The 20,354-nt window shown below is 52.9% G+C and overlaps 6 protein-coding genes across 6 annotated transcripts; all 6 read right to left on the bottom strand.

The window, feature by feature from the left end:
* Positions 1-233: 233 nt before the first annotated feature.
* CTRU02_205415 (gdsl-like lipase) lies at positions 234-1,247 on the bottom strand (the record flags this gene model as incomplete). The annotated part of the gene is made up of 4 exons (XM_036722712.1): positions 234-528; positions 618-806; positions 872-953; positions 1,034-1,247. The coding sequence occupies 4 exons, from the start codon at positions 1,245-1,247 to the stop codon at positions 234-236; spliced, it is 780 nt and encodes a 259-aa protein (XP_036585609.1).
* Positions 1,248-2,523: 1,276 nt separating this feature from the next.
* On the bottom strand, positions 2,524-4,712 carry CTRU02_205414 (uncharacterized protein; the record flags this gene model as incomplete). The annotated part of the gene is made up of 2 exons (XM_036722711.1): positions 2,524-4,099; positions 4,153-4,712. The coding sequence occupies 2 exons, from the start codon at positions 4,710-4,712 to the stop codon at positions 2,524-2,526; spliced, it is 2,136 nt and encodes a 711-aa protein (XP_036585608.1).
* A 2,203-nt stretch (positions 4,713-6,915) lies between these two features.
* On the bottom strand, positions 6,916-7,173 carry CTRU02_205413 (uncharacterized protein; the record flags this gene model as incomplete). Its single annotated transcript, XM_036722710.1, has 1 exon — positions 6,916-7,173. One exon carries the CDS (start codon positions 7,171-7,173, stop codon positions 6,916-6,918), a length of 258 nt encoding a protein of 85 aa, XP_036585607.1.
* Positions 7,174-10,878: 3,705 nt separating this feature from the next.
* Positions 10,879-14,504, bottom strand: CTRU02_205412 (snf2 family helicase; the record flags this gene model as incomplete). Its single annotated transcript, XM_036722709.1, has 3 exons — positions 10,879-11,575; positions 11,626-11,717; positions 11,769-14,504. The coding sequence occupies 3 exons, from the start codon at positions 14,502-14,504 to the stop codon at positions 10,879-10,881; spliced, it is 3,525 nt and encodes a 1,174-aa protein (XP_036585606.1).
* A 593-nt stretch (positions 14,505-15,097) lies between these two features.
* On the bottom strand, positions 15,098-15,809 carry CTRU02_205411 (uncharacterized protein; the record flags this gene model as incomplete). Its single annotated transcript, XM_036722708.1, has 2 exons — positions 15,098-15,586; positions 15,642-15,809. The coding sequence occupies 2 exons, from the start codon at positions 15,807-15,809 to the stop codon at positions 15,098-15,100; spliced, it is 657 nt and encodes a 218-aa protein (XP_036585605.1).
* A 2,175-nt stretch (positions 15,810-17,984) lies between these two features.
* On the bottom strand, positions 17,985-19,143 carry CTRU02_205410 (putative endo-1,3(4)-beta-glucanase; the record flags this gene model as incomplete). Its single annotated transcript, XM_036722707.1, has 2 exons — positions 17,985-18,660; positions 18,758-19,143. The coding sequence occupies 2 exons, from the start codon at positions 19,141-19,143 to the stop codon at positions 17,985-17,987; spliced, it is 1,062 nt and encodes a 353-aa protein (XP_036585604.1).
* Positions 19,144-20,354: the final 1,211 nt, after the last annotated feature.

Genomic DNA, 20,354 nt, shown 5'->3' with positions numbered 1-20,354 from the left:
GGGCGTTCTCTTTTTTATGTTTTTTTTTGGGGGAGGGGATCATACAAAATGAGCATAGCACAGCAGATCATCAAGAGTTTCGTCTGAGCCGGACAAAGATAAGGCTGGAGGTGTCACCGCAGACAAGCCGACAATAGAGCACGAGAGCAGAGCAGAAAGAGAAGAAGAAGAAAAAAAGGCTCCAAAAAAACCAAAAGAGCTTGCGCCGTGAAAAATAAAAATAAAAAAGGTATCTAATCCAAATCCCTCATTCGCACAACGACGTATCCCTCGCTTAGAGATCGCGGGTCACCCGACTCCTCGTCGAAGGAGACAATGTCCTCCTCCTTGTACCTCTTTGCGCGCTTCGACCTGCGCGAGCTGGGATTCCGCTCCAGTTCGATAAAGTTGCCCAACGCCTCGGCCACGTGGCCGCCCATCCAGTCGTACCCCGCGGGCGTGAGGTGCACGCCGTCGTCCCAGTACTTTTTGCGATCTCTGTCTGGGAGGGCGTGATAGGGGATTCTGGGGTTGAGGTCGAATGCGTAGCTGGGCACGGGTCAGTCTTGCTTGGTTTTTTGTGAGTGTGCGCGAAAAGGATTTTCGCCCGTGAAGAAACGGAAAAATGCGAAACATACTAATTTGGTGCTTTATGTGAGAGTATGGCGGAGTTTAGTTTTCGTCTTCTGTCGTCGAGATCCGCGCTCTTATAATGGACCTCGGGTACAGTCAGCGCGAGTACCTTGCTCCCTTTCTCGAGGGCAGAGTCGTAGACTGCCTTGAGAGACTCGAATGTCCTCTCTGGCGGTATGTTGTATGCCAGATCGCTGAGAGGGTGGTGTTAGTATCGTCGAAGTACGAAGGCGCTGTGCGGCGGGGGTGGGCAACTTACTTTGTGCCGCCTAGGATAACGACCCAGTCGTACTTATTCTGGTTTACTAAATTCAAATCAGCATAAAAGCACATTAGAAAAATCGATCGCAAAGACATGAAGGAAATGAGAATAGAAGCGTGACGTAGACGTAAAGTCAAATATGACGGCGGGTAAACGAACCTTCGCTCTCAAACCGCTTCGCGAACGCGACGTGCGAAACTACGTCCCCCGGCATGCCGTTATCCGTCGCAATAATCTGGGTATCCGACAGGTCGTTGGACAGCTTCTTGGTGAGAGCGATGGAGTACGGGTGATAGACGGTGCCGTACGCCGAGTACCCCGCCGTAAGCGAGTCACCGAAGCAAAAGATGCGGAGCGTCTTGTCCCTGGCCATCTTGTCGTCTGCCGGCCCTTTTCCCTTTTTTCCTATGGCAAATCCCTACGCGAATGAGCTCTGAGCTATCTCGTTTCCCCCTCCCTCTGTGAACACTACTTTGGGCGATTCCCGTTGAGACTGATTCTCCTGTGGGACTTGACGTGTAGTTGGTAAGCCGTTACGATGACGAATGATGTCGTTGTGAGTATTTGATGATGCTAAGAGCAATACAGTGCACCACGCGATGATGGCGGTGAGTCAGACCGGCGTAGCAAACCAAGATGTTTGTGTCAAAATCTTGAGATGAACAACCGGGAACGTGGGATTAGTCAAATAATGCTTTTTACACACTGCAGAGGATCGGAGGTCGTTGAGGCTGACGGAGGTAAGTGAGGTCAGGTGGGGTGGCGGCGGCGTCGGTAGTGGTACGGGGTGACCTAACGGATATAGACGGGGGTGGGGGGAAGCGGGAATGGATGGGGGGGATGTGGAAGAGGAACCGCCTGTGAAGGGATTCCCTAGACGTTTTTAAGGCTGCTGCAGCCACTGGGGTATTCCCCACTACGCTTCAATGTGAGAAGGCAACAGGTGCTGCGAACACCCAAACCCACTCACACACCACACACACACACCGACGCGGGCGAACTCATCGATGACTGTGAGTGAGCACAGGCAACAGCGAGGAGGCGGAGCCTGCTTCACCTTTTGGTCGAACCGTCAGAGCCTGCTACTTTCATCATTGCGCTCGCTGATGTAAGCCTGCCTGTGCCTCTCTGTCCAAACACCCGGACAGACAACGTTCACACTCTCACTCACAACCACGCTCACACTCATTGAAGAGAATATTCCTATCGCAAGATACTACTACAACATCACACCGAAACGACGAACACTCTGTAATGTTTCACGAATTATGGGAATAGCGGATTCCTTATTGTCAAGCCTCTATCAAAGAGGTAATTGATCTATCCTATCCTAGCTACATTTCTACTACTCGTCACCGTCGAGCTTTAAATACCGTTGTATAAACATTAAGCACATGTATCCCTTGTCTTCCTCAACCTCAGATGTCTGTCGTTCATGGTATCTATTCCCCGCCCGAGACAATTTGCAAATCATAAAAAAAAAGGTTTGTGTCGTCAATGAAGAAAAGAAACTTGAAAACCAACAAAAATAAGGAAAGAAAAAGTAGAAAGAAAAAGAAAAGAGGTAAGTGAGTATGGAGATCTCATCTCCATAAGGGGGAGGGAAGGGGGGTGTGCTTGCGCGCCTTGAAAAGTTTCAGGTTTCATCATCACGCAAGTTCCGGCTGGTGCCACCGGCCCCTCTCCGTATGCCACCACCGCTCCTTGTCCTTCTTCTCCGTCGCCGCGGACGCAATGTTCCAGCGCCCCGAGCACCCTTCTTTGCCGTTCCCTATGTCCTCGCCGTGGCTGCTGGACACGATGTCCGTCGTCTCGACGAGCCCACCGCGCTCGTCCGAGGATCCCCAGTCCGGACGGAGGTTATATGTGATACGACTCTCGGCGGTGCCGATGAAGCCCGCGAAGCCGTACTTTTCCAGCAGTGTGCCGTCTTCGTCGATAATGTTGGCGAAGAAGCGCGGGATCGGACGCGCGGCCTCGAGGCGGGACTGAGCCGCCAGCCGGGCCTGGTGAAGGTTACTGCACTCGCGGAATGTCTCGGACGTGGGCGGCGGCGTGGCGGCCGTCGGTGATTGGGACGGTTTAGTCGGGGACGACGGGTTTGTGACGGGGAACGAGGCGCTCCGCCCAGCGGGGGGGCGAAAACGGTCGCTGGCCATGTCGGCCCTTTCCTGGGGGCGGCACAGAGCCTGGAAGATGCCCTCCGGGTCGTTCGGAGCGCGAAGGCTACGAAGGGAGGGAAAGCCGCTGGCGGCGATGCTGCGCGCGAGGATGGAGTCGGCCGCATTCGCATTCGTGGTGTTGCTCGTGATGTCCCAATGGAGCTTTCGCAGGGAGCCGGAGGCGAGGTAGGGCATCAGCCAAATGAAGGTGTCTTCGGGGAGAGTGGGGGCGAAGCTCTGCACGAGGGAGAAGGACTCTAGGTAAGTAAAGTTGGAGAAGATTCTGGCGAGGGCGGGTAGGGAGTCGAGATTGATGTGGCGCAGAGTCAATTTTTGGATCGCCTGGCTTGTGGGTAAGGTAGCCAAGGCCGAGATTCCGGCACTGGTAACGCCGGGGACGTGTGAGAGCGATAGCGTACGCAAGGGGGGAAGCGAAAGCAGGGCGCTATCGTCGAACGCGGTGACCGGCATCCGAGACAAGAAAAGGTGCTGAAGAGATGTCAGGTGCATCAATGTCGAGCTGACGAGGTTGTCGGGGGTGAGGGTTGCGCCCGGCAGGCAATGGATCGTGAGGGTCGTCAGGTGAGCCCAATCGAGGTGGAAGTCGAGAAAGGCTGCGCTCTGGTGCGGTTGCAGGTCTCCAGGAGTCACAGAATCGCGCTGCGGTTGCGTCATTGCCGCAGCATTACTCGACGAACTCGATCGGAATCGGTGCTGTCGTTGGTAGGGCGAAGGCTGGATAAGCCAGTCCATATGCTTGAGCCGCTTGCGAGTTGAAAGGGCGTGGAAGAGCTTGCTAAACGAGTGGTTGTATTGAGGGTGAATACCCATGAGGCGCTCAAAGTTGGGGCAGGCCATGACCAGCGCTGCCACCTGGTTGTAGTAATCCTCCAGCGCGACGCCTGCGGGCGGGCTGGGGACTTTTACGACGTGAACCATTGCGGCGAGATGAGGGTTCGCTCTCAAAGTCCGCCGCAGAAGCATCATTCGCGTGCCAAAGGTGAGCTTGTACTTCTTCTTTTGTGCTGCCGAATCGAGTCCGACCAGCTGAATATCTTCATACCTGCAATCACATTAGCAGGAAGGCCATGCTTCTTGTCATGGGGGTCACCTTACAAGGCAACTCGCGCATATTTGCACCATTTCCGCGCCGTCAAGCTGATGGAACAGAGATCCCTCATCCAACACGTCGCACAGCTCTCTTTGTTCTTGTCTAAGTGTAGCTTCTTCAGCTCACCCAGAATCAGCTCAAGCACCTCTCCAGGCAGCTTCGCAAAGATCTCTCCGGGCTTGGCCTTCTTCCTAAATGCCACGGGCTGACTCGGTCGGTTATGCAGGTAGTCGGGCTTCCACGAATCTCTCGATTCGAAGCTCGTTCTGCTGCTGTTCCATGATGCGCTTCGGGACCGCGTCTCAAAGCTTTCTCTGGGACTATTTACGCTGCTGACGGTGACGGTGGAGGCCTGCGAGAGCTTCCTTGGTCTGTTGAGCGGCGACGGCATCGCCTCGACAACACCCTTCACCTCGGTAGGCGTAGTCTGTAGGGCATATGGTGTGCGAGGGATTCGCGAACTGGTTCGTGGGGGCGGCATCTTTTCTATTAACTGCTCACGCTCCGGATACAACTCTGTTGGAGCTCCGAAGTAAGCCGGGGCGGGTCCGTGGCTGGCGGTCATGACGGGGATCGAGGATGGGGGCGCGGCGGCGGCGGCTGCGACTGAGACGGTGGTAGTAGCGGCGGGGACAGTTGGACGTGAAGAAAAACGGCCAGGGACTCTCAAGCGATTACCATCATATATGATATACGTGGAAGCAGCAGGTGAAGCGGTGGCCCGTCTCTTGTGTTGTTGAATCCTCGAGTTACTAGGGTGCGGGAGGACGTGTTAATATTAGGCAAACCCACAACGAGTGAGAGTGAGAGTGAGAGTGAGAGAGAGCGCAAACGGGAATCGGCAACAGCCCACGTTCTCCAAGCCAAGAAAGGACAAGATTCGGCAAACAGCAAGAAGCGAAAAAACAACAAGATTAAACAAGCGCCAGCATGACGTGACGAGGGGGTCTCTGTCAATTTTAATACGAAAAGCCCGGAGAAAAAAAACCGCAAAGGCCGGCATTGGTAGTGAAAAGGCTGCTGTTGCTGCTGCTGCAGCCTGAACCCTGGGCTGAGCGGAGGTTGCCTACTGCGGCCAACGTCCATAGTCTGGCAGTACAATCAACAGAGGAGCGTGGGCAGTGCTCAGACAGTTGCTCTGATCATCCTATCCCAATGCAGTTTGATGGCACTGATGGATGCCCGCTCATCCACTGAGGGGGGAGGACACATCCCACCCCTCCACACACCCCCTTGGGGCACTTGGGCCCTTGGGCCCTTTGGTTCCTGGTTCCTTAGGGCCTTGGAGGGGGCTCCTTGGCCCGCCTTTGCTAACCTCAGCCGTAGACCCGTCTTAGGTGTGTCGAGGCTTAGAAAGGCGTTTAGGGTGACGGGCTAATTCACGCCGTAGTCGAGTCGCGCAATCCGGCAACGTGGGCGCGGTGAACGACTCCCTACTTTTGGCACTTGCGCTAGGGCTTAGACTATATGCGGCGCGAAAAAAAGCGACAAAAAAAAGGGACGAGAAAGAAAGATAGAGAAGGAAATCTGTCGTGGCGCGCCGCTTGGCGGATAGTGGCGCGAACCTTGTCCTGTCCTGCAACTGGCAGAGACGCGCGCGCCATTGTTCCAGGTGGAAATTACGAAGCTCCTGAGGGCCCTGTTGGCCCCCATGAGAGCGAGGTCTTCACCATCTCTTTTCAAAGCGTTTGTGATTGGGAGAGTCCGATCGAAGTCGCAAAAAGGTGCGTGATGAACAGATGCGCAAGGATGATAAACATGATTCAATCATGGGTCTACCCAACTCTGAGCTGGAACTAGAGATTAGGGGACAAGGGGTATCTCGCAAAAGGGCCAGGGGGAAATGTCGGAAACGTGGGAGAAACAAGAGGAGCTCGGGGGAATAAAAGCTCCATCCATGCTCCAAGAGCGACGATACATTCCCATCTCGAGAAGTGACAGGTCGAAGCTGGGCGGATTATCAACCCCCGCAACCAGCAGGCTCAAGGCTGGGCCAGAAGATCTCGTGGGGAACGCAATCTAACGAGAAGACAGATCGAAACGCTCTCTGCATAGCAGGAAGTGGCTTTGTTTGCAATCACGGCGATTTTGGCGCTGCGAGATGCATGTGTTGAGTGCACTGCTGCAGGCATGGATGAATCCGCGCCAAAAAGTAAAATGCGAAATTGCAAACCCATCCAACAACTCCTGTCAGCTCAGCTCCGCTTGGAAGCCTCGGGCGCCGCTAAATGAGGCGTGGAGTAGCGCCCCATCCACTCACTTGGGAGTCGAACGACGTAACAATAGTCGGACTTGTACCCAAAGTCGTCATCGAGATTTTTTTGTAAATGTGGGCAAAGGATAAGGGAGGAAAAAAAAAAAAAATCAAGAGCAGCACGCGTAGACAACGTGGATACCATGAATGATGTAACAGTGAGAGAGGATGAACCTGAAGCCCAAACAATGCTACCCCAACTTGAAGAAATGAAACAAATCTCAATGTCAGGGCAGGCTAAGAAGGCGCAGCAAAGATGCAATGCATCAGAGCTACAGTAGAACGGCAGCGAACTACAGGACACGAATGCCATGCAAAGTGAAGTGTACATTACGAGCAGAGAGCAACAAGAGGGGGCAAAGAGAAAGGGGGGGGGGGGGGGGAAACGATGAACGGAAACGAACGAGGCAAAGCGAAAAGTGGACAAATAGAGTATACAATATCCAATGGCAGCCGAGACGGGAATGGAGACTGACTAGCTAGAACCGAACCGAGAGGGGCAAGCCGAAAAGACTTACAAGACTTCTTCTGATTTGTTGCTATTTTTGACGTCGAGGAAAACGTGTGCGTACACTCCTCGCCGAATCTCGTTGGCACGCTTCTCGTCCAGCGCCGAGAGCGACTGTCTTGCTGCCGGGACCAAGCAGGTCGGGATAATGTCGTCCTCTTGTGGAATGCCGCGATTACGATCGTAGCCGTAACCCCCGTAACCGTGGCCGTAACCGTGACCGAAAGTCGGGTCGAATCGATGCTGGATGCCGTTACTCTTCATCGCTTTCTCTGCAACTGGAGTATAGGATCTCGGGGGTACCGCCGTCGAGATCGTTCGTGGAGGTTAATCGGTATTGAAATTCTCGATTGTTGATTTCTGTTGTGGCCGTGCCTCGACGTCGGTAAGGTTCGATGGTCGCTGTCTTGTTTGACTTCCTCTCTCTCTCTTCTTTTCTTTTTCTTTTTTTGGTCGATGCGTTTTTTCCCTTCTCTTTGCTCTTCTCGCTCAGCCGCACCGCTTCAGCTGAGGCTCACACGCCGGTATGGGGAGGCAACCCTTATTTATTGTTGCCAAAAGGTCCCTGTAACTTTTCCCTTCATGAGGTCGTTGTGCCGTAATTTTAATATATTCAACGTGGGGAGCTTGGCCAGCTGCCAGTCGTACTTGAGTGGGTTTTCGATTCAGTAGCCCCGCCTAGACCAAGGTGAGGGCATCACCAAGCAGGCACACACAGGGCTGAAAAGGGGGTCAGGAATAGAAGCCCAGACCCGGACCCATTTCCAACAAACCAGAAAACAAGAGCAAGACGACGTAGTAAAAAACAAAAAAAGGAGGGGGGAAGAAATGAGAGAAATGAGCTGCGAGGGTTGCAAGATTGCAGGAACACCGTTGCTGGGTGCATTATATCTGAACAAAAGTCACCACACAAAATAATCTACGCCTTCGATAGATCCGTCAAGTCGTAGCTACGGTAAGACACGTCCATGTGTCGGGCGTTTGCCCCCAGCCAGGCCTGGCCCATCCTATCGACTTTCTTGATGCAAAGCAACGCAATATGAGGGCAGCATTTCTGCAACACGGCGGCTGGGAGATGCTTTAGTCGGCATGAATGATTGGAATGCGGGCAATCTAACCCCTCTGCTTCCCCCCTCGTCTAGCTCACCGCGCCTCCGTCAAATCGACGATATGTCGCAGGCTACCCATACAATATGGCACCCACTTTTTTTTTCCTTTGGGCGAAGACGGCCTGCGTGCACTACTGAAAGTAAAACAAGGTTTGACCAGGGTTGACGAGGTTACTGGAGATCAGGTAATTCCTTTGGTGGCGGAGCGTAAGACGAACGACGACAACGACTCCCGAATCTCGAAGCCAATAAGCTGGTCAGAGATAGCCAAGGCATATGCCATCATTCCCCGTGGCCGTTTCGCGGGGTTACGGCGAACCACGTTGACGTCCAGTAATATGACACTTGCACATGCATGGTTGTCCATTCGAAGCAACGCTTCGAGAGTAGGTGACAAGCAAGAGTGATGTGATTGATTGTGTGCGAGCGGTGGTCTCGGGCAAATAGGAAACCGTCCTGGGCCCTTGCTCCCACATCCGTCTTGTCGTCTGGTCTCATCTTTCTAGCTTGTCGTCCGGACGTTGAATCCGCGAATGGGATGTGCGATGCCTTTGGTTTGCATGCCGGCGAGTGGTTGGGGGATCCCGTCCCGCCTTGCAGCGTCAAACACACCATGATTAGGGTGTGCTGCAGCCAGCCATAACGGGATTCTCGGCCTCGAGATTTCGTTCCATGGCACGGACGGGGCTGGAGCCTCCATGGCTGCAGTATCGGATGTGCCGTCCCTTCTTTACCCTGCTTCTTTACCTTGGCGAGGAGCAAGGCCAACTCCAACATCAGGAGTAGGAGTAGGAGCAGGAGCAGGAACAGGAACAGGAAGTGGACACAAATGCAACAACACGGAAAGTCTTATCCTCTATTCCCCACCCTGAGGATCATCGATCAAAGGCTCTGTGCCGTCGCAGCGCGTGCTGAGGTTGCATCAAAGTCGCCTCGTCAATCTTGGAAAAAGATTACACGCATTCGCTTCCCGCGTCAGCTTCCCGTGTTCGCAGTAACCCTCTGCCCAGGTCCAGCGACCATCTGTCTGGTTCGTGGTTCCATCGCATCCAGGATTGCGGTTCATTGCAATGGTTCATGCGGGAGGCTTGCCGCTGAAGGGTGTGCGCAGCCTTCCTGGGCCATTTCGTCTGCACCCGCAGCCGAGGCCGAAGAGTAGAAGGAAAAAGAACGCAACTAGAGTCTGGATAGGATGGTCCCGAGAGATCGGAGCAAGGTAACTCTTTCAGGTTAATCGTTGCCCAGGTGAGAGTTGGTTTCAACGGGCGACCCTGTTGCTTACACTAGCCCCAACTAGCGCACTCAGCACAACGAGAAGAAAAACACCAGCCTCTGTACTTTCGAATGCTAGAAGTGGACCGCGTCAGGAACAATGGGCCCTTTGTCCTCGCATTGGAGGCGAGCCTGGCCTAGTGCAGTCAAGTTCGTTTCTGGCTACAGTGCTTGCGCGTCGAGTGCGGTGATGATGATGCAAGACCAGATTTTTTTACCGGCGTTGGTGCAAGTGTATAGCTGGTGCTTGCTTGCAAGTTGGAAGCGCAACGGAAAGAAGGAAAAACGACCCACGAAACTTGGAAGGATGGGAAGGCGGGTTTGCCCCTCCCGCACTCAGCCTAGAGCGGGTTGACAGTTGTGGATGGTTAAGGGAAAGCAAGCGTCATTGGATGAGCTTTCCTTTCCTTTCCTTGCCTTGCCTATCATTCTTTCTTCTTTTTTTCTTTATTCCCTCCTCCCTGGAGTAAGTGGAGATCTCGCTTCCCATGTGTAGAAAGAGGTTCGGGAGCCCCGATCTTTCTTTCCTGCGATTTTCAACCAACCTCTTTTCGCCTCAGTTTCTGGGGCGATGGGGCTCGCCTGCCGAGATCTCCGCATTGCATCATCGTCTCTTTGCCGACTGAATCAACCCTCCAAATGCTCCATTTTGCATGCCCACATCACCCCGTCACCCGGCTATCTCGGTCCCGGCATGGAGCGAGCCTGTGTTGCGAGAGTTGCGGGCTGCATGCCGCCGCCGTCTCGGCAAAAAGTCCCAGGATCTCCACATCCGCTGCCTTGATTGACTTTCTATCGACGTTACAACCCCATTGGCGGGTCATCTCCAGTATCATCTTCTTCCATCGTTATCCCGTCTCACATCCCACAAGTTACCCACGAACCTTTACTTTATGTTCAGCAAGGGCAGTGCGCCGCGCAGCTCGTCCGTTCAAACCCACCGTGCATGTCGTCCGAGCTTTATTTAAACATGTCCGTTCGTCCCAGTATCTTAGTCGACCGGGGCCACTACTCATGCGTCCGCTAACCAGGTTCCGCTGTCAACGCTCTAGTTCTTTATTTTTTCTTTCCCGTTAACACAACCTCGTGGCAAGGAAACATGTGTTGCATGGCCCAACGGGCACCGTGCCCTGCCCGTCCAAGCAGTCCTGACCCTACCGACTATGAATAGATCAGGGCAGTCCACAGACTTTTTTTTTTTTTTTCACTTAACTCCCGACAGAGAAACAGCAAGTTTAGGTTCATATGTGGTCGCAGTATCCCTATGACAACCGCCGTAGTCATTTTCTATATTTTTGTCTTTCCAGGCCAGACGTCCAACGACTATGGTCCAAGCTGAAATCCTGCCTTGAGTTTGGGTTGAGACTAGCCTGTGAATGGGCCGGTAAACAATCCGAGGCCCATTGGTCTTATGGGATCCATTGTGTGTGCTACTGTTCAAGTCATCATATTCAAAGTCTGGCAACACCCTTAATCGCCGACGTGTATCAGTGAGCATGGTCTTCTTTTTTCCAACCGAGTGCCAGTGCCCCATTCCCATCACCAAAATCCAACATTGTTATGCCAGTACGTGGTCATATGCTCGTTTTCATGCAAATCGTACCTGGCGCAAGGGCTTTTCGGTCTTTTCTGCTAGCATCTTCTCATTCTCTGGGTGATCCGTCCCCGGATTTCCTGCGTTGCTTGAGACACCATTCATCACAACGTCGGCGTGTGCATTATCACCATCTTCCGTAAAGCGAACTCTCCGTGCAGGGTGGGAAGTGGTGTTTGAACCGGTTTGTAGTCCCGGACTTGGGGATCGCTTCAAGCCACTCGGAGGCCTTACTGCCAGTTGACGTTCCTTGACAGATGAACCAAGGCCTACATCCCCCATGATCAGGTCTTGATCGGGGTGCTGCTCTCGGCCAAAGCCGCCTCCGAATACTGGTTGGGGATGCTTCAATGGAATGGCTTGCGCCAGATTGTCCTTTTGGTCCTCTGGCAACGGGATGATCCCGGCGTTCAAAATCCAGTTGTAGATGGGCCGGTCATCCAGAATCGTCTTGCATTTCCAGTGCTCAATCTGGGACATGCTCTTCTTCCGCTCCACAATCACCTCTTCGATGCTTCCTCGGAGAACAAGTGTCTCAACTGTGACAGGCTTCTGCTGGCTGATACGCCTTGCACGACCTATTGCCTGTGCTTGTATCTGAGGATTCAGAACTGGATTAATGAAATAGATCCTTGACGCAGCGCGCATGTCCAGTCCGACAGCTGCCTGTGACAAATCCATGAGAATCACACTGTTAACAATGTTAGCATCTGGGACGAAGCCACAAGGCGGCCGACGTACCGAAACTCGGCTTCATGATTAAAAGTATTAATGTACTGCATCTTGCGTTCATAAGAAAGCGTTTTTGCATAAATTAGGTGTGGTACTTGTATCTGGATAATCTTCTTAGCTTCTCCATGTCAAATATCAGACACTGAACTTACCACATCGAGCAGGCTTGCTAAATACCATGCCACATTCTCATTTTCATAGAATATGATCATCTTCTCCTGCTTTTGATGTTCCGCAACTGCATCAATTAAGTAGGAAAGCTTAGCTGACACTGTGGACACAAGCTCGGCTTTCCTAAGATCTTCAGGGGGTTCCAGTGTTGGTGGAGGCGGACCATTGACGGCATGAATTGCGTTTGCTCGTAGATGCTTAGGAGTCCTTTCGCCTCCAAGTTTAGTATTACCTGCAAGGACGCATGGCGTTCTTGTTGGTCGTCGTTCGGCCTGTGATACCTCAGAGCTTGAGTTGACTTGATCGGCCATTTCTTTGTGGCCCGCCTCGAGCAGTTGACCGTTCAGCAAACTGTTTAACTTTGTCGGATCTCCCAAGGACGAGCGAATCAGCTTCTGTACGGCCATCACCATGCCTGCATCTGTGCAGCTGGGGTTGGTATTCTTCTCGTCCAAAGACCATGCCGCCCCCGCATCATTAGGAAGAAAATCTCGAACAAACACGGGTATCTCATTGAAGAAGTTGCTGAGTGTTTTGAGTGGATTTTCGATGGCAATACGGGCGATTTCCATGGCCTTCTCGAGTAATACTTCATCGTCCTTACTGATGGCAACCTTTTTCTCTTCCAAAAACTGTTTAGCAGTGTCGAGTGATTTCTGAATGTCCTCGGGCGCGAAGAAGGAGCCACCGAAGAAGCTAGCTTGCTTCAAATTGTGCAGTAGCTGAAGCAAGGCCTTCTTTTGTCGGGGGTGGAAGAAGTAATCCATGTCGGTTCTCTGAGACTGCACGGCATTGAAAATAATCATCATCGAAAAGATGTTCAGTGACAATTTGTCTTGATACGATCCTTCCAGAACGACAATGTTCTCGTTGACGGCCGGCAGCAGATTATTGAGCTCAGACAGTTGGTGCCTGATAAGCAGAGAGTTCAGCGTCGCTCGCAGAACGCCTTTTCGGCCACTGCTCCTCGAGCTGTGCCTGGGCTGCATGACATATACAGCCCAGTCTGCTGTCGTATCTTCCGTTTCCAACAACGTGTTTGACCAGGGTCGAGCGTTCAAATAGAGCGAAGCTATCGCTCCAATCTTCTCAAGATCCTGCTTCTCTGTGTTCGCTGCGGATGTATCCTGTACCAGCGCAGCACCGTCTTCATGGACGCCACTTGTGCCAGCTTCGTTATCCACACCGTACAAGCCGGGAGAAGGAGTACCCGTCACGATCCACCTAGCAGCGATGGACATCAGGTCTAAAGCAAGGAGAAGATCGCTTTTGTTCAATATTTTAGAATGTCCCAACTTGTGGCCTTCGTCGACGATGCAGCGCTTGAAGTGAACCTCAGACAAGGTGCTCCCATGCATCAACGTCTCCTTGTATATCTTCAGGAGACGGGACTGAGATATGAGGACGATGTCGTACGTTACCAGCCGTGCAGCAGACGGAATCTCTCCTTTATGGCTGGTCAAGGTAAGGACTTTGAGACTAGCTGGGTCTTCAGAGGCAACAGTGTGCTTGCTAATTTCTTGCTCCCATTGCTGAACCAGGTTGTTGGGGACAACCACGAGTGACGCGTGACTATGCCAGATTTTCCTTGGCGGTTGTTCCCCTTCTGTGGCATTACGCCGAAGGCGTCTCGGAGGGGGGGCTGGAACAGAATAAAACCCGGGATTCCGGTCGATTGCGGCGAGGCAGTTGGGAAACTCCAAGTCTTCCTTGATGCCGTAGACGTTGAAGTAAGTTTTCCAGGGAGCGGCTTTCCGAGTGACACTAGCCGCTGCCATATCTGCTAGCGACGCTATGCGCTTTCTGACGAGAATGTCGCTTCCTTGATATATGTCAGGCGTCTGGGTGGCTGAATGCCTCGTTGCCAGAATGACGGATAAACAAATTAGTGTCTTGCCGGCACCCATCTGTTCTGCCAGAATGCCACCTTTGACACCGTCATAGTACCGGGGCTCCTTAAGCAGGACACCAGAGCTGGTATCAAAGTAAAACTCAACACCATTCTGGTCTATCCCTTTGAGTAACCGTGGATCCAGGAACCGGCCCGGCTCGCTCTCTCGCTCGATCATCAGAGCAGCCGAACGGCGCTGATAATCGTACAGAGTGGTTTTCAGACCGGGAAGCTCGCTTGCCAGGATAGCGTATGCGGCCTCTTGATCGGCCTGGTTGACGATAGCATTAGGATTTGGGTCTGGTGAGGGCATACTGTTGAACATTTGCAAAAGTGAAAGGGCCTCATCTCCAGCGTCGACTCCCTTCACAGAATGGTTGGTGATTGATATAGGTACTGAATTTATCCGGCCCTTCCAGGTTTCGGGTGAACAGTCGAGTAAGTTGAGAAGAGACCCTCGCAGGCTTTTCAGCTTGCTTCGAGCTCGGTCGACAAGTCGCCTGTCAATATCGTCAGGAAGCGCATAAATCCTGGCAACGCCAACCTCTGCGTTGCTGCCGGTGACCATGAATTCCAGGCGAATCCATCTTGAAGCGGCAAGAGGCCTGTAGTTCTTGAAGGGCGGAGACGTCAGAAGCGCGTCGTCCGTGTCGTCGAATACGGCCAGTTGGGTGCTGCTAATATCAGGAACCTGGCCTGTCGGACATACGTAGGCCCAGCTTTCGTATCTCTCTTGAAATTGCTTCCATGTAACGTCTTCAATGGCAGTTTGCTTTTGACTTGTGACCAAGCACCCAATGGGGAGGTAATTCGATGGTTTCGACATCAGCGCCGAAGTTGCCACCAGGCGCCCCCGGTTTACTGAGTGATTGGGTGATGACCGTCATGCGGCAAGGCCGCGTAATAATCATTCAAAGGAGTTAGTTTGGCCTGAGGTTTTGAAGTTTGTATCGCTGGTAATAAGGATGGATGAATTCGGAAGAATATTGATGGTGCGGGTGTTTCAGTGTAAGAGGGGAGCAAGAGACTAAGGTGAGAGAGATAATGTTTGGGGTAGGAGCCTTGCCACAGTAAAATAAGGCAACCACTCACACTGACTTTCGCTCACCCATGTCTCAATGGCATACAGTGCGGCGCAAGCGCGGCTGGAACAAGGCAAGCGCAACCCAAAGTCCTTCGCAACTTAATTTTTGTATTTCTCACTTATCGGTTCTCAACTTCAGCTGAATTATCTTAGTCCACGAATTAAATCAGAAATTTGGCTCCCCGGCGCGTAAACTCCCTTAGTCGTTGTTTCATGACGTGGACATCCTACCAGCACAACCAAGAGAAGATAAACGCCGTTTCTCTTTCCTTCTTGTACCATCCGCACGATGCCTCTTAGGGCAATTTGAGGTTTGCCTTTGGGAAAAAAACCAATTAGTTCTTTGCCTTCTTAGGCTTGGCAGCAGCCTTCGTCTTGGTATCCTTCGCCTTGGTATCCTTAGCCTTTGCGCCCTTGGCCTTGGTATCCTTGGCCTTGGCACCACCCTTGGCGGCCTTAGCACCTCCAGCAGCCGGTGCTGACGAGGCCTTGAAGGCAACACTCTGGCTCGTCTTGCCGGCGGAGGCAGTGTCGGTCTTGACATTGTTGTCGAGCTTCTTCTGCTCGGCGTCGATCTTGGCCTGGTTGTCGGCACCTTGGGCCTGCTGGACCTGAAGAGCAAGAACCTCAAGCTGAAGCTTGAGCACCTTGTTCTTGATCTTTCCAACCTTGAGCGCATCGGCATCAGCGCCGGAGGCCTTGGCGATAGCGTCATTGAAGCCGCCAGCATCCGTCTCGGCGGCTTCAGCCGCAACGCGGGCGCCCTGAATGATGGCTAGATCATCCTTGCTCACGCCCTTGAGGTCTGCCTTGATCTGGTCGATCTGAGGGATGTTAGTTATTGATGCTCCATATAATACCATAACGAAAAAGACTTACGGGGAACTTCTGAGCAACCTCCTCAAGAGCCTTTCCACCAACGCCGTCAGAGACCTGGAACTGAGAGTAGTCTTGGACAGACAGAAGCTTGGCCTGACGCTTATCCAGCGGGGCGGAGAGACCGGTGGAGGCGAGGGTGAAGAGGACGGCGACCTTGGAGAAGTACATGTTGATGTTGGTTGTGGATTCGGTGTGTTATAAAGGATGTGAGTTATAGTGAGTTATAATATTTACAGTTAAGATATTGACCGGCAAAGAATGAATGGTGCAGCACTGCTGTCGAGAATGAAGGGAAAGGATTAGTACCGAGTTTAGATGGGATGAAGCTGTTGACAGTAAAAGGAAAATCAGATGTTGGTCGGGGCGAGCGGGAGGATCTTATACAATAACTTCCTATAGCAAACCTGTGCTGCTTTCTGGGCAAAAAAGCTTGTTGCTCTGGACCCCGCGGCTTCCCTCCAACCCCCATCCGATCATGGCTTTACTGGCCTAGTTGCCTGCCTGACAGGACGGTCATCGCAGGTCCCGCAACAAACACCATCCCATAAGCGCCTGGGTCCTGGCTCCTGAGTCGCCCAAGCGAGGAATACCAGTGATACGACTGCACATCGACGTCTCATCCGAGCCCTAGTGCAACATGAGGCCTGGTTCAGATGCATCAAGATTGCCAAGGACCACAAATGCCAGGGCCGGTTCCTGGCTAGTTCGGTAAGGTAGGACAAGCTTCTTTGCCAAGCATCAGATCGACTGTCAGCGTGGTTTGTTACATCGCACGGGTCGCGATCCAATGAAAAGCCTTCAAAGCTGACGTCTAAGCCGGTTGTCGGCCTGCCACTGGCAATGTGTGCAGCTCGAAGTTCGGGGTTGCGTGCCTGTTGCGAGTTTGAAGTCTGTCGAAGATCATGGTGGATCTGCCTCACACCCTTGGCACCTAATCCCAATTAGGCGGTCCTTTAGCAGCTCCGTCTTAAGAATGTGGGTCCACCTGCCACTAGTTTGCGCGTGGGAAAACGCCCTTTACAGGCCGCTAACGTCAGGTACACGGGGTCGCACAGCAGCGGCCAGGGTTTTCCTTCAACGTCTAAAACATCATCGACTTTTCTGCCCACCAGCTTCAATCCCAGAGTCGCTCCCGTCTTGGCCATCTCCTGGCCCCTGAACCCGTTTGTTACTCATATTCTTTCCTCCTTTCTCCATTTTTAATTCTTCGGATGACTACTTCCGCGAACGAAGACGGGCGTGACCATCAGCCGCCCAGCACATGGTAACCCACATTCTCTCGAAATTCTAGCCCCTTAAGAGTCCTACTCGATTCAAGCTTCTTGAGATCGTCAGATGTGAGGCAACCCCGTGGCGGCCCTCATCCCACTCGGCTGCGATAGCCCTCGTGAGTCGTGCTCTCCCATCCAGACGGCGCCGAATGAGCGTGTTTCGAGTACTTGGCTCTGCCACTTCATGCAACCCGCACCAGAGATCGGACGCACACCCTCCCGGTGGAATTCTAATTGGTTTCGGCGCCCTTTCCCGAGTCCCTGGTTCCCTGAAGGCATAAGAGAATTGCACGTCCTTAGTGGCTGCTGACCCTTCAAAGTTGGACGACATCTCATCTCGGGACGTCAAGTGAATCTTGTTCCGGATGGCAGGACACACACGCCCGCATATGCACACGCTTCTACCTGAGTCGAGAGACATTTCACCGGGAGGAACTTGCCCGGCCGATATGATGCAGACCGTTCAACAGAAACTTTCATCGCTCACGTGTTTAAGCTTCTGCTTACAGAAGAATGAACCTCTCGTCACTGTCTGGCAGTTTCGTTTGCATTGAATCAGCTTAGCGTTTGCATTGAGTCAGCTTAGCGTTCAAGTTTGATCACCTACTACACTTTACTTGGCGAAACGACGACTGTTTGTTCACTAAACAGACCCGAGGAAAGTGTCGAGCCGCAGAAATTCAAGGTAATAGTCCAAATTACGGGTATCTGATTCTAACATGACCCGCGACCGAAGCCAGAAACCTAACCATGTGTATTCGTGAAAAAAGACAATCAAAGTCTTTCCTGTAACGCCTGCCATTGTCGTGTTTCGAAATATTCCCAAAAAAGAAAAATCTACCAGTAGATTTCAGGCTGGAAAAGAATTCCAAGAAAAAAAAGAAGCCTTTTGTCGTAAATATCATCATCAAGACCAAGTGGTCACAAAAGAAAAAGAAGAAAAAGAAGAAAAAAAGGAGAATATCCCTTCCTCCCAACGCCGCTGGGTTACACCGTCTATCATCCAGATCTTTGCAGTGTCGCTCTATAGGAAAAAGAAAGCCTCCCAAAAGATGCCGATGCTTTACCCCGCTCACTGGGCAGCCCCGGGAGCCCGAGGAGGTCCGGGACGAGGAGGACCGCCAGACTGCTGTGCCGGGGGAGCACCGGGCGCCGACGAACCGGCGGCGGGGCTCGCACCGTCGGACTGGTAGACCTTTACGGAGTTGATGAGCCAGTAAGCCTGGGTGAAAGCCTGCGGGTTGGCCGCGACGTAGTCGGAGCACTGGGGCGCGAGGGCGGCACACTCCGGGTTCTGGTCCCAGACCTTACCGGCCCAGTCGCCGCACAGGGCAATGTTGAAGACGAGGTTCTGCTGCTTGAAGTGCGACGAGATGTCGCAGCCGGAGCCGCCGTTGAACTTGGCGAGCGGCTGGCCCCACGACCCGGGGTTCGGGTTGCCGGAGCTCACGTCGCCGGGGATGGCGCTGCGGGGGAAGAACCAGACGGAGATGCTCTGGGGGTTGAAGTCGACGGCGTACACGCCGCCGCCGATGGCGTTGAAGCCGTCACCGTAGTTCTGGTTGCTGGCGGTAGTCTGTCCACAGCCCGTAAAGGCGGTGCCGGCGTTGCAGTCCTTCTCCTTGAGCGTCGTGGACGGCACTGTGCCGTCGTTGTTGATGGTGCATCCGGGGCCCGTATGCAGGGTGACGGCGTTGGACTCCTGCGTGTTGACGCCCTCGATGATGTCTATCTCTCCGGAGTTTGGCCTGCCACAGTGTTAGTAACCACACACGCGACCATATCGGGAGGTACTTTCTTTTGCACCCCCCCCTTTTTTTCCAAGTTTTTTTTGTTAGCACGTACCAGTTAGGACCAAACATCCAAAACGCAGGCCACACGCCGCAGCTGCTAGTGGGCATGTGGGCAATATCGGCGATGAAGAGACCGGCATCGTAGGCCTTGTTGGAGGTCACGCGCACCGACTGGCGCCCTTGACCAGTAGTCTTGGAGTCGACGCCGAGGTAGATGCCGTTGCGGGCGTAGCCGGCGAGGCCATTGTCGTTGGCCGTCTGCGCGGAGGTGTACTTTTGAGAGCCGCGCGTGGGGTCGGCCTGGTCGAAGAAGCTGAACTCCTGGAAGAAGTTGGAGGAGTCGAAGTTGTCGTGAAGGACGTACTTTTGCGCTTGGGCCAGCCCGGAGCACAAGAGAGCTACTGCGCCCAAGACACATCGGAGCTTTTGCGAAGGCATCGTGATCTTGGGGGGGGGGGGGGTTCCTTCTTTCTTTTTTTTCCGTTTCTCTAAAGTGTATGAGGGCTTTAGATGCGTGACTAGGGGAAGGGTGAAAGGGCTGATATGAGGCCACAAAGGGGAAGCGTGTCTGAAAAGTTTGAATCAAAAAAAGGGTTCAAGAGGCCGAACAACTCATTGATTAAAGAGAACAGAGAATGCTTTGAGGGTTGAATGAGCCGACTATGACGATGTGGACGGTGTAAGTGAGTGACGAAAGTCTCTCTCGAGTGTGATTACGTCGTTGTGCGACTGATGATGCTGGAGGGAATCCCAAAAAAAAGGGATGAATCGAGATGTTGAGAGTGAGGCTGGTTTCTCAAGTGGATTCGACCTTTCTCTCTGGTCTGTCTTTATGTTCAAAGGAATGGAAAGCCAAGGCTTACGAGGCTGGGGTTGTGACGTGAGTTTCTCGGTATATTCTCAACTCTTGTTACGTCAACTGGACAACGATGGTAAGATGAGTAATGGTCAAGTGGTTGCTGTTGCCCTAATCAATAGGACCTGGACCGGCTTGGCATAACCGCCAAGGTGGTATGGATTTTGTGTGTAAAAAAGGAACGGGACGTCGGTGACGATAACTTCAGCCGAAATGATTGAAACGGCTGTGCCTCTTGGGGGCTGGTAAAGCGTAGAAGGGACGGAAGAAGTGAAGCACCACCGCTGGTGGGGGCGTGTAAGAAAGGGAAAGGCTTGAAGAGAGAGAGGGGGGGGCCTCTGCGTGGGTGAAGACTAAGCAACCGATGCGCGAAGAGATCATGAGCCTCAACCACATGGGGGAATGCAGCCAGCTAAATACAGCTTACAGCTTTCTCTTGTGGTGGGGGCCAGGAGAACTAGCCCAGGTCCTAAGACCAAGGCCAAGACCAGGCCATCGGACAACTAATGGGGAACATTCTTTGGGTTGCTAGAAATGCGACTTGGGACTTGGGCCTGACAAGGCCGAGGAAGAGGATTGACACCGAGGAGACCAATCTCGTCCGTTCTATCTCACTTGTCCGAGGGCCATACATACGCACAAAGACATGGGGCCCAGCTTTGGGAAGCATGCTAAGACTTTTGGATTTGGCCCCTGTTCCCCTGCCATTATGCGGCTTGTTTCTCTCTCTCTCTGTGCCGGGGCGCAAACTCCTGAGCCCTTGCTGGTTGTAAATTCAAGGCATGTGTACGCA

This window comes from Colletotrichum truncatum, assembly GCF_014235925.2.
Source record: "Colletotrichum truncatum strain CMES1059 chromosome Unknown Contig_0003, whole genome shotgun sequence".
NCBI classification, from domain to species: domain Eukaryota; kingdom Fungi; phylum Ascomycota; class Sordariomycetes; order Glomerellales; family Glomerellaceae; genus Colletotrichum; species Colletotrichum truncatum.
The sequence above is the reverse complement of the archived record's forward strand: the minus strand, read 5'-3'. Positions and strand labels throughout refer to the sequence as shown.